The 13,708-nt window shown below is 31.2% G+C and overlaps 2 protein-coding genes across 3 annotated transcripts; one reads left to right on the top strand and one right to left on the bottom strand.

The window, feature by feature from the left end:
- Nucleotides 1–270: 270 nt before the first annotated feature.
- Nucleotides 271–3,149, top strand: LOC108913020. Its single transcript, XM_018718475.2, has 2 exons — nucleotides 271–1,462; nucleotides 2,351–3,149. The coding sequence occupies exons 1-2, from the start codon at nucleotides 408–410 to the stop codon at nucleotides 2,385–2,387; spliced, it is 1,092 nt and encodes a 363-aa protein (XP_018573991.2). The 5' UTR covers nucleotides 271–407; the 3' UTR covers nucleotides 2,388–3,149.
- A 2,625-nt stretch (nucleotides 3,150–5,774) lies between these two features.
- On the bottom strand, nucleotides 5,775–11,972 carry LOC108913021 (myosin-2 essential light chain). 2 transcript variants are annotated; one of them, XM_018718477.1, is made up of 5 exons: nucleotides 11,898–11,972; nucleotides 11,783–11,810; nucleotides 11,075–11,256; nucleotides 10,851–10,997; nucleotides 5,775–5,924 (listed from the first exon to the last, which is right to left on the bottom strand). In XM_018718477.1, the coding sequence occupies exons 1-5, from the start codon at nucleotides 11,898–11,900 to the stop codon at nucleotides 5,841–5,843; spliced, it is 444 nt and encodes a 147-aa protein (XP_018573993.1). In that variant the 5' UTR covers nucleotides 11,901–11,972; the 3' UTR covers nucleotides 5,775–5,840. The 2 variants fall into 2 exon arrangements, with proteins under 2 accessions (XP_018573993.1, XP_018573992.1); XM_018718476.2 differs by lacking the exons at nucleotides 11,783–11,810; nucleotides 11,898–11,972 and adding an exon at nucleotides 11,321–11,431.
- Nucleotides 11,973–13,708: the final 1,736 nt, after the last annotated feature.

The raw sequence follows: 13,708 nt of genomic DNA, 5'->3' as shown, positions 1-13,708 counted from the left end.
AGTCACTAGTTACAATTGAAAGAGAAAATGTTTTTCCAATTCAAAATTATTCTTCGATAAATCATTTAAAACGAATAATAGCTTTATGCTTACGATTCAAAAACAATTGTCTATTACAAAGGGTAAACAGAAATTATGGTCCTTTAACTGTACGTGAATTGAATAACGCACTTACAAATCTCATCAAAATAGTTCAATTGTCAGAATTCCATCAAGAAATTATTAATTTAAACAAAAATAAGTCAATAAATATTAAAAGTGGCATCCTAAATTTATCACCGTTTTTAGATAACCAAGGAATTTTGAGAGTAGGTGGAAGATTACAACAATCTAATTTTACATATGATAAATGTCATCCTATTTTACTACCTAAAAAACATCATTTTACAAATCTTATTTTTCGTGATATGCACATCAGATTATGTCATCCAGGTCCACGATTTTTACTTAGTTCAATTCGCGAACAATTCTGGCCAATCGGTGGCAAACAACTTGCAAAAAAGATTACAAGAGAATGTATAACATGCTTCAGATGCAAACCTACGTCAATTAATCCTATTATGGGATCATTACCTCCTCAGCGCACAGAAATGACATATCCTTTTTATTGTACCGGAGTAGACTATGCAGGTCCTTACTTACTAAAAGATAAACAAGGCAGAGGAAATAAAACAACGAAATGTTTCATTAGTCTCTTTATTTGTTTTGCAACGAAAGCGATTCATTTAGAGTTGGTAACAGGGCTATCTACAGAAGCTTTTCTAGCAGCATTCAAAAGGTTCATTGCTAGACGGGGCAAACCGGCAAGGGTTTACAGTGACAACGGCAAAACTTTCATTGGTGCAAACAATGAAATGCAAAAAATAGGAGAATTTTTAAAAAATAATTCAAGTTCTATTACTAATTATGCTACAAATGAGAGTATTGAGTGGCACTTTATACCACCATACTCACCAAACTTTGGAGGCTTATGGGAAGCCGGAGTCAAAAGCATGAAACATCACCTAAAAAGAATTCTTAAAAACATTAATCTGACTTATGAAGATTTTTCAACTTTGATTACTCAAATTGAATCATTATTAAATTCACGACCTTTGTTTCAATTAAGTACAGATCCAAACGACTTTGGAGTGCTGACCCCTGCACATTTCCTAATCGGCAGATCATTTACTTCCATTCCTGATCCAAATTTCCTAAACGTCCCTGAAAACAGATTAAGCAGATTCCAACACATTCAAAAAATGGTACAACATTTTTGGTCTACTTGGTCTAAGGAGTATATCCATGAGTTACAACAGCGAAGTAAATGGAACAAGACTACAACTCCCATTAAAAATGGAACGTTAGCACTAATAAAAAGAAGACAACTTACCTCCTCAGATGTGGCGTCTCGGAAGGATAGTCCAACTTCATCCAGGCAAAGACGGAGTCACCCGAGTAGTGACAGTGAAGTGCGGTACAAGTGAGTGCAAGCGATCGTTATCTAAGTTATGTCCGCTTCCTCTTGACGATTCCTGAAAAATGAAAATATATGTTTATTTGTATTCATTTTCTTACAGTCATATTATACTTACTTAATATTAATGTCTAACATGATCTTCCATATGTTTCCTTGACAACATTTATGTTCGTATTACTTGTTATTTGTAAAACAATTTATTGTTTGTATCTATATTTATGTTGAAACTTTACTAAAGTTGTCAAGGCCGGCGGCATGTTAAGTGTATTTTTAAATTGTAAGAAAACCCGCCAACCGCTGCTCATGCGCGGTTACATGAAGGCACTGTGCCTAGTGGGAGGCGTGGGACCGGACAGTAACCTACAAGCCGTTGTAAAGGGTTGCACGTTTTGTGTGTTCTCGTTTAAAGCAAAATAAATCAGTTAAACAAAAAACGTGTTAAGTTATTAAAAATAATCAAAAATACAGTCCATAAGAATACCCCAAACAATCTCATTTGCAACGTTTCATTTACGTTTCGTGTTTAGTGGGTAGGTACCTAGATTTCTGGTAACAATTTTTTAACAAAAATGACTTCTTCATAAAATGAAAAACAAAAAATTTTTCCCTTTTTTCAACTCCATCCGATGTAGGCATTTATTATTGCCGTTGCTTTAGTTTAACTTAGGTCATAAGTATCTGTTATGGTTTATGTTTCGCTATTATCATGTTTTTTATTCTAAAAGTTTATAACTTTAACTAATAAGATATAATAGAATATACAAATAGTAAATAAATTATGACAACTTTATGACAAATTTCCTGAATTGGTCAAAAGTGGTTTAATGTATAACTCGTCCCAACAATATACTTTCTTTTTAGCATGAAAGTGATTCCCATTGTCTTTTACAGGTATGCTCCTACTTCAAAGACCCATTGGTGTGCATAGGACCAGTAGCATCCGACCAAATCAAGAACGCTATCCAGCACACCGCTGGTGAGAAGAGACTCACAGGTCTAACCAGCTACAAAAGACCTATGCACTAAACGTATAAACACTAACAAATCTGTACATTTAAACTATAACATTACTCCATTAAAACTACTTGGTACGAATTACTTCATCTCTTTGTTTCAAGTATATTTACGAGATTCTGGATTTTGTTGGGATTCTCCGATGATTTTGAGCCCTCCAAAGGAATTCGTACTACGTAACTACTAAGTATTGTGACATACGTACATATAATTATCTAGACAAATATTGGCTGAGGTATTTACATAGAACTTAAGGTTTCAATCAAACTTTCTGGCCTAGACGTATAGATGAAACATATCGAGTAGTTCATAGAGAAGAAGCATGCAAATGCGTGTATTATAAATGTGGAGTACTTCTTGTAGAGGACGCACAGATTATATTTTACAGAGATATTTCTAACTTTTGACTTTTAACCGTCTATCTGTGATGATTTAATGTGAACAGCGACTGGAAGCCCTTTCAAAACGGACACAGACTTACTGGAAAGTGGGGGACTTGTACAAAAGTAACAAGGTTGATTTTGAAAGTGTTTTCATCAAGCTTCATTGTTGCAATAGGGTGCAAAAATTCTCGATGGTACGAGATTGATACATATCATACTATACATATCATATTACTATATTGATGTTATATTATAAACAATATTTAATAAATGTCTACCAGCAATTAACTGTACCTCTCTGTTTTATTTTTTCAACATTATGAGATTATAACAATAGGTGAATACTTCTCCTGAAAATTAAAACGATGACTGAACTACTGAAAATATTAATACAACAATTCCACTAGAGTAATCAGGAAAATATATATACCAGGTGTCCCATTAAGATCATCGACCAGCTATATCTCGAAAACTATTTGTTCTATAGATTTTGGAAAAAAAAATGACTAATATGGCCACTAAAAATTCAATAAAATTATTTTTAGCTTCTAATTTTGGCCGCTAGAAGGCGCATTTCTAAAATAAAAGTAAAAAACTGCTTTATTTTTAAAAAATCAAATGGAAAGATAGGTGCACCTTAATGTTTTCGAGGTCTTCTACTCATTGTTCAAAATTTTTGTTGGAAAAATTTTGCTCCATCTTAAAAAATAAAGGAAGGGGGGTAGAAATTATTTCCTATGACAAAAAGTAAGATAACTGGATTACGTAAACCGATTTCGATGAAGTTGGGCTTGTTGAAAAAGCAATTGATTACTTAATCATAACCTTGAATTGAATTTCAATTTAAAAAATAAATAGACCGTCATTTGCCCTTGTTTTCCAAATGAGTTTTATCGATTTTCAAAAAAAAATCAAATGTAATGTACCTTTTTTATTTTGTGGTGTTTTTACACATAAAATAACGAAAAAAATGTCGCAAGCCGGAACCTTGTATCTTCTTTCAAACTGAAGTTATTAACAAAAGTTTAGATAAAATGAATTTTTTTGAGGAGTTAAAGAAAAATGCGTTATTTATTGCAACATCCAGTATTTATCTGCATAGAATACCGAGCATCTAATAAATTTCAACAAGCCCAACGTCATAATCACTGTTTAAAATAATAAAATTGAGATTGAAATGTTTAGAAATGACTTAAAATTTATGCCAGTTGTGCATCATAGTGGTTGAAAAATATATATCTTGAAAAAGAAGCATTTTCCGAGTTAATTATATGAAACTTCTTTTTAATTTGTTACACAGAGCTCATAACATAATTTTATTAGCTAATCCTTAATACACCAACAATTTTTTTTTTTTTGGACCTGCATATATTAAACACAATGTTTAATATTAATTGTAAAATTCGTAATGCATTAGACAGAGCAAAAATTAATCAAACTAAAATATTTCTGCGACCTTTGAATTCTTACCTGCTAAATCAAATTGCTGTTACTTTCATTACACAGGACTGTAGAACGGGTTGCCTTCATATAGATGATCAAATACTATTTTTTTTTATTTTTTTTGAGCTACAAAATTAACCCTGTTTAGTTTTGGTGGCTTTTGACTTGGGTAAATAACAGTGGCAGCTCTTGACTTCCATACCAGGGAGGACAGAAAAATTTAGGTACAGAGTATTGAAAAAATAAATCAAATGCAATTGGGTAGTTTTATTTTTAAGTACTATTGAATGTACTCAACGTTCCTTTTTTATAGTGAAAGTCTATTATTCTACTTTTGTCTGAAATAAACTTTTCAATTACTTTTAAATTAAAGTTTGGTATTTTTGCAAATGCTACAATCAATTTAAACTTTCACAATATTTTAAAAACACATAAGAGGCGTAACAACATAGGTAACAAAATTTTACACCACACACAAACAAATTACGTTTAATAAGAAAAAAAGGGCAGTGAATAGTTATTTGGTTATGGTCAGACCAAACTGCAAAGTAAATATATGCTACTCCCACTCGAACTGCTGCACAACGGTAACCATGACCATCGCTGTAACCACTACAAATGTAGAGGTGAGCTACGAGGAGCTCAAATATTCAGTTTTGCAAACGAATTTTACAAGTCGAGTTACATTGACTGCACATTACAAATTTATCGTTTTCTAATGTGTTTCATAAAACTAATATTATATTTAATTATGTAGATAACATTGTAAACTAAATTTTAAATTAAATTTTTTTACTATGAAAAATGCTTTGCGGAGGGCGGCGCCCCAGAGCCCCCCGCACCAGCTGCCACTGGAAAATAACCTACTTGCCAACACCAATTATCCAGAAATTAACATACCAAGATCTCTATTTTGCGGTTTGAAAATGTCACTATTTATAGTAAGTATATTTTACAGGGAGAATATTTTTTTGCTACATCAGCAAAGATACAGAGCAGCAACCTCGACAACAAAATTACAAGAAATTAACTTGCTGAACAGTGCAGTAAAACTTTAATAAAGCAATTTTTGTAATAAATGCAGAATTGATATACTTCTTTATTCAGCATAAAAAATTTACAACATGAATTATTTATAGATATCCTTTCCCCATTCTTTTCTTTGTCTCTTTGTATTTGAATCCTATTGTACTTGAATGTCTAGATTTTCAAACAAATTGTTACCAATCTTTTAAATCCACCAATTTTCTGGAATAGGTACTTTTTTAACACTTTACACCCACTGGAAATATTTTTTTTAAGAATATGATTCTCGTCACATATATTTCAGACATAGAGTTAACAGGTAATAAAGCAAAATACAAATGACTTTTTTTATTAACTTAAACGTAATGACTACATTAAAATGCCAAGATTGATTAATAGGTATAAAATTGGAATGAAGGCACTATATAAAATATAAAAAAACTCAAACATCGTGGATATAAAATTTAAATTAATAAATTATAATAAATGCTTTGCTGGCATACAATTTAAGATATCTAGCCTGACATAATTAGTTTGACAAACTCTTCATAGTTCACATTTCCCTGAGAGTCTTCTTGACCCTGCAACAGCTGTTCAACCTATCAACAAAAAAAGATTAATGGAATGCATGACAAACTATTTAACAATATTACTACAGAAACAAAAAAAAATTGTCAGGTATTTTATCAAAAGGGCGAAAAGTTACGCAAACGATTCTGAATAGAACAGACTTTAGCCTCAATCTATGACTTTCATTTAGTCTTTTTGACTAAAGTTCGTATTATGTTGGCAACGCTCCAGCGTTGCGGTATGAAAATAACATCACGCTGTTGTACTATCTAGCACTTTCCCGTGCACCTAACCCCCTACACTATAGGTCCCATAGCGAGCTCGCGTGATAGAAAATAATTTCAAAGACTGCAACAAAATATAAGATGCGTGTTGTAATTTCAGCATTGCTCATAGAGGGAGCCACTTACGACCAATTTTACCCAAAATTTAGTTAATAACTTTTTACCCTGTATGTCTAACATGAAACTTGATTCAAAACCTGAAAGAGCAATCATTTTTCCATTAATTGTGTATTCTTGTTTCATTTCGGTATCTCGATCCGTTTTCGAGAAAAATCGATTTAACGAACACTATGTTTTGATAATACGAGAAATTAAAAGCGAAACAAACCAAGTGTTTCTTCGTGTTATTACAACAATTAACAATAAAACAAATGAAATTCGTAATAATGATTTAAAGTCAGTGTTCGAAGAATCCACCGTTGACATTTACACACTTTACACAACGTTTTCTGAGAGATCTTCGAGTTTGAAACAACATATTGGGATTGCGTTTGACTTCGTTGGCAGCGATTTGTATTCTTTGCCACAACTCTTCACACGAACCAATAGATTCTTCCAAATAGAAAAATGAAGAGGATTTAAGTCCGGACTTCTGGGTAGCCAAGTAAAAATGCTTCCACGGCTTGAAGAAGTTCCACTTTATTTAAGAAGAGACATGTGGTTCATGAACGACGGAGCTCCACCGCATTTTTGTTGGCCAGTGTGAATATTTAGATGCAGTTTTTCCAAATCGCTGGATTGGCCATGTAAGCATTTTTGCTTGACCATTCAGAAGTCCGGACTTCAATCCTCTTGATTTTTCTATTTGGTCTCGAAAGGAAGATATAGTTTACAAAGAATATATTGGCTCGTGTGAAGAGTTGTGGCAAAGAATAAAAATCGCTGCCAACGAAGTCAGATGCAATCTCAATATGTTGTTTCAAACTCGAATATCTCGAAGAAAACGTGTAACTTGTATCAGTGTCAACAGTGGATTCTTCGAACAATTACTTTAAATCATTATTACGTATTTTATTTGTTTTATTGTTAATTGTTGTAATAATACGAAGAAACACTTGGTTAAAGTACACATTAAATTTAAACAAAAAAAATTTTTTTGTTTAAATTTAATCTAATTTTAATAAAAAAATAATAATAAAAAATTAAATTAAATAAAAATTAATCCTTTAAATGGAAAAGAGATGAAAGGAAAATTATTATTATTATTTTTTGTTTAAATTACTATGAAATTGACCAAAGTGGGATTAATTCAAGAGCGATTTTCTCAGAAACCGTTAAAGATAACGATTTGAAACAAGAGTACCTTTTTAACGTAAAACAGTTCGGGAAAACGGAATTTGCTGTCCAATTTGTTAAAAAGTCAAAGATGAAAAAGTTACACACGCAAAGTACCAAGGGCCCCCCCGTACCCACCCCAATGGACCTTGTGGAAATAAATGGATTAGTCCATCAAATTGCTCATCAAAATTTAGCTGTGTATACCAAATTTCATTCATTTATCACAACGCGATTGAGAGATATTGCAAAAAAATTATTTCCATTCCTCCCTCTTCAATGGGTCCCTGTGCCCTTAGGAAGCATTTCCGGACCCAAGTTCATATGAACTTTTTTACTTAGTTTTGATCATAGAATCGGCCTGTTCAGGGTTGGCAGCTAATTATGAGACACCCTGTATGAGTGTTTAAAAAATCTTCTATACCAGGTGCTGTAAAAAGTTAAATGTAATAATTGTGAAATAAGCAAAATTAGTGGTATCTCCTTATTGGTGGTAACGCCAGAAATTTGTTAATGAGGACGTGTTTTTTCTTCAACAAAAACTACTGTATTTAGTAAGCTTTTCAACGATATATCAACTTTTGAGTTTGCTACTTTTTTTGACAACAATATCAAGGGCAAAGGTAATAAAACCGTAAAAATCGAAAATACACAAACTTTATAGTACTTTATTTTTATTTTAAGTCTGTTCGTATTACTCCATGCGTGTAGTTTTTATGGGAGCTTCTTCAAAAAGCCGTTTTTTTAACTCTCCCTCTTTCTACTATAATCTGAAATATTGTTACAAACGTGTTTTTGTTTAGAATGTGTCTTTCATGATAGATAAATGCCAAGGCGGCTGTGAAAAAAGTCATAAAATTACTTTAGTGTTCGTCTAAATGTCAATCGAGTAAATCGTCATTAAGACCAAATTATAACAGTGCTTTTTGAAGAAATTCCCACATTAAGTACACGCAGGGCAGCAATACAACTTGGGAGAATTTCGCATACGTCAGTTCACAGAAGTCTCAGAAGGAACAACCTTCACCCTTTTCATTTGACCCCTGTTCAAAGTTTACTGGATCGTGATAGGGCAGAGATCCGCAATTTTACAATAAAATAGCAAACTCAAAAGTTGATATATCATTGAAAAACTTACTAAATACAGTAGTTTTTGCTGAAGAAAAAACACGTCCTCATTAACAAATTTTTGGCATTACCATAAATAAGGAGATACCACTAATTTTGCTCATATCAAAATTATTACATTTAACTTTTTACAGCACCTAGTATAGAAGATTTTTTAAACACTCATATATGCTCGTCTTGTAGTAAATTTAACGCTCTTTCCGATGTTTAAATTTGATGTGGCTGTAAGAATAAGATATTTTTGTTTTTATGAAAAAAGGCACATTTTTTAAAATCAAAAAATGTTAAATAAAAGAGCAACTATCAACTTTCCAAAAAAATCTTATAATACTTTTTTGTTGAAAATTACTTGTATAATAACCCCCTGAAGTTTGGCCATCAGCATCCGTTACACCCTGTATATTACAATTAGTAATACAAGGTGCCACAATATTCGTCGTACATGGAACTGCCACAAATTCTTGGTGATAAGATGATTTAACTGAGCTCTACTATTGCTCTAACTCTACTAATTAAACTATATTAAAAGTTTTTTTTTTAAATTCTATTTAAAATATTTTCCTAGTAACTCCAAAACGTTTGGTTCAATTTAAATAAAATTTGGTGCGCTTACAACCTACATAAATTTGTTACTTTTTGATATAGTAATATTTTGTTTGTGATGATCCTACAACTTTAATTCTTCTTTAATTTATTTTAATATAAAGGTAAAATTATTCTTAAAATATTACAGATGATGATCATTTTCATTTTATCCAGTAAATTGAAATAAATAAGACGACTCAAATCTTTCATATAGCCCCAAAAAATAAAGTCTAAAGCAGCGTTTTATTCTATTTTTTTTTCGCTCTTGTAAGACTTTTATTTGGGGCCCTCGTTTACGAGACATTGTAACCTTTTTGGGATACGGAACATTGATTTAGTCGAAGTTAGACTTTATTTTTTGGGGCTATATGAAAGATTTGAGTCGTCTTATTTATTTTAATTTAGTGGATAAAATGAAAATGATCATCATCTTGATCAGCGATACTTAATTTGAGCTAAATCTTTAGATATCTAAAAAAAGTTGCAAATCTCGTACAGCAAGCCCCAAAACAAAATATGTGGTTTCAGCCTAAAGTGCTCTTTACCTAATACTATTCATTTCTTTAACTGTTGTTTATAAAGATAAAAGAAATTTTTCATAAAACTCTAACGTCGACTAAATTGATGTCACGTATCCGAAAAATTTACAATGTCTCGTAAACGAGGCCCAAATAAAAATAATCCAAGAATGAAAAAAATAGAATAAAACGCCAGTTTATCTTAAAAAAATATTCGGAAGGCATAGTCGTACTTAAAAAAAAATAGGGGGTCCATGGATATTGCAACCTCCCTCCCCTCCGTTCGCGCTTTGATATTTTAAACCAAAATTACATAAAAAGTGTGCCGACTTCAGATCAAAATATGTGCTAAATTTCAAATAAATATCTCCACAATCACCGGAGTTATCAATAAAAATCACTTTTTAAATCTTAATTTTGACACCCAGTATTTTGAAAATGGGGCTCCGAAATGAAAAGTGGCATAACAAAAGTCCCATTATTTTAGGCCAAAGAATATGTGGTTCACTGCTTGACCTGTTAATGTGTAACACCCTGTATTTTTCTCAAATGAAAATTATAAGGTTTACATAAAAAAATGTAAAGTGAACTGTACAAGCCATTTCATTAATAACTCGTTACACTAATTGCTATTTGATTTTAAAAATTTCTTTTTGAATCATATGTCATTGCCATCAACCTTGTAACATACTAGACTACAGATATTATTACAGAAATCTTTAAGTACCTCCTCTTTCTCTCCTTATTAATAAATCTGTGTCAAATTTATTTCACTTTTATATCTTTTAAATTGCTAGTTAAATAATAATTTCATACAAGAAAGAATATGCAAGTCAAATGTTTGCTACATTATTTAATTTTATGGTAATATGTGCAAACGTAAATACATTGCTTCAAATTCACCAACGTTTAATTCACCCAATACAAATATTAGGAGTGTAATTTTTAAATCAAATAAAAAGAATGGAGTGCTTAGGGAACTGAGTCATTACTGCTGTAGATTAAATGTTATCTACTTATTACCTGCCACAAAACAATAATATAAAATTCAGATAAACAGGAATACTTCAGATAACACCAAAAATATCTAAACTTAGTAATTACCCATGATAAATACACAAAAATAGTACTAAACCCAAATTTTACTAAATATTATAACACTTACCTCATCATCGGTGAGTTTTTCACCCAATGTGGTTAAAAGATGGCGAAGTTCGGCAGAGCTAATGTAACCGTTACCATCCTTGTCGAAATGACGTAGGCCTTCAATAAAGTCCTCGGCCGTATCTGCACTCCTCGATTTAGAAATTTGCTAGGAATACAACAATTTAATCACACTTAAACATAATATTATTTAGTTTGGCACAGTAAGAATGATATTACACTCACTTGATATATAGGTAAAAATACTTCAAATGATACTCTTTCATCGGGTTTATGCTGATGAGTATATTTCTTTACATCAGACTCGGTGGGGTTCTGTCCTAAAGCTCTGAGTGCGTCTCCGATTTGAGCAACATGAATTTTTCCATCGCCACGATTGTCGAACAGCTGGAAAGCCTCTTGAAATTCTGCAAAACAAATATAGTCAGTAATTCCCATCGACATTTATTATTGTTAATATAATATTTCAACCTTCTACTGAAGTCAGAGTAAGTTTACTGGGAGGCTCGTAAAGGTACATGTCTGTCCAAGCGGAATTTTCTTACACAAATACAACAGTGTAACCGAGTTGTAAATGAACATCTGCTGTTTATGTCCAAACAAGTCATTAATGAAACCACAAAAACTTTCAAAATCATACCATATATGGTTGAATTCAGGAGCATGATTCATAATAAGGATTTTATAACCTACCACATTCTCCGTTTCTTTTTATATCAAAGAATTTTGAGAATTAAATTTATTGTGGAACCAAATCGATGTGAGAACAATTTCTAAACCCCATTCTGTTTATGTATGCATTAATTTCTACTGTAAATATACCTTAATTAGCAACAAATTGATTTAAAAAATAAATTTATAAACATGAGAGACGTGGAGAAAAAAGAAGAGGCGGGGCAACGTAACCTAGATTTTCGATTTTGCAGTACTTACCGGCCATCTGATCTTCTGAGTAATTAGCCTGCAAAAAAATGATATTCATTTAGTAAAAATCTATCACATTTTGCAAATTAATCAAAAAATAATTAAAATATAGTAATTTCCTTACCATCTTTATTAGATCACCTATTGAACTGTCAAAAATAACGACTAGAATGGAATGATGTTTGCCAAATGGTATGCAAGTTCAAATACCTCTATAAGCGGGAAATTTAAATTGCACAACACAATGGTAGTTCAGTTTACCAGTTAATCTAAAGCAAAAATGATTTTATGCGGGAAAAATTTAATAAAACTATCGTAAATTTTGATATTTTAATTTGATATGAGTTTAAACTGTCTAATGATGAAATAAAAAATTCTAGTTTTCTCTTTATTAATAATAAATTAAAAGTAATACAGGATGCTTCCATTTTCATTTGACGAAATATCTAAACAAATTTCTTTTATGTGGTAAAACCAGATTTTATTCTACTAAAAATATCACAGAACATAATTGCCTATAGTATGCTAATATATTACCTGTGTATTTTAAATTTTTAATTTTTGAAAGTAATATAGAAATATCACAGAACATAATTGCCTATAGGATGCAAATTTTAACCATCATACTGTTAAAATCTTTTAAATAAAATCATAAACGATCAAGAAATTATTTACACCAACGCACCAATGCATTTAAAATTATATAAAACAATACAAACCGCAATCTGTAACAATTTCAGTAAAATAAAAATATAGGTACAATACACTAATATGAATGAATGTATGAAAAGAGTAAAGCATATTTCAAAATATGAAATCGTTTACAGGAAATACTTTTTTAATTTGTTTCTGATATACCTACATACAGGGTATCCCAGAATATGTGGACAATCTCTCGGATATAAGGCGACATTAAAATAACATAACAAGCCCCTTTAAAAAATTTCCCTAGGGGGCCCTCCTACTGACATACAGGCTCCTAATAGGCGCCCCTGGAAACGGTTTTTTTTTTGTAATAACTTTTAAAATACTTTGTGTAATTTAATTACACGATGGAATGATAAAACTCCTTAAAAATTGACCCATGAAAACAATTGGGCTTATTTGGTTTGCCAGGGACGGACTAGCTCACTAGCTGTAGCACAATAATGTTAATTTTTTTACACTCTTTAAGTTACACAAAAATAATATTTTTAGATATTCTTGAACCTTAAAAATGAACTATTTTCGAGACAAAACTATTTTTATTTAATATGATTTTTATTAAGAGAAGTAAACCGATGAAATTTCCATTCTTTCTGTGCTTATCTAAAAAAATGTCACTTTTATTTACATGTGTTTTTTCCTAAAAATAGACAAACAATAACAATACACAAAAATTAGACAAAGTTACTAAAAAAATCGATTTTCAGGGGATCCTTTATGGAAAATGTTTATAGGAACTTGTTATGTTATTTTAACGTCCTATAAATCTGAGAGATTGCCCACATATTCTGGGACACCTTGTATATTGACTAATTGTAAGTGGAAATTCCTAAATGTTTTTTAACGTATTCCAACCATCCAAAAATAAACAGATGAATATTTATGCAGATGTTACACTTTTTATCCCATATAAAATAAAATAGCATCTATGCTATGAACCACAATTATTCTGGTTAAGGTAAAATTCTATTCCATCTTTTTTTACAAAAGTATAAAGGGTTAGACTTAAAAAAAAATATGTAGCTGTTTTAAAATTGTTTGTCCACCATAAACCTAAAAAATGAGGCCAAGAAAATTAGAAAATTTTATAGGTACGACCTAAAAGTTCTCATAATTTTAAAATGAAAGAAAAAAAGTGAAAGGCTGTTATACGAGAAGCGAGTAGGGAGTTCTAACTCCTCGCCACCCCTATTTTTTATAAAATCAGTGAAAATTTATTTTGGAAATCCC

This window comes from Anoplophora glabripennis, unplaced genomic scaffold (assembly GCF_000390285.2).
Source record: "Anoplophora glabripennis isolate ALB-LARVAE unplaced genomic scaffold, Agla_2.0 scaffold757, whole genome shotgun sequence".
Taxonomy (NCBI): domain Eukaryota; kingdom Metazoa; phylum Arthropoda; class Insecta; order Coleoptera; family Cerambycidae; genus Anoplophora; species Anoplophora glabripennis.
The sequence above is the reverse complement of the archived record's forward strand: the minus strand, read 5'-3'. Positions and strand labels throughout refer to the sequence as shown.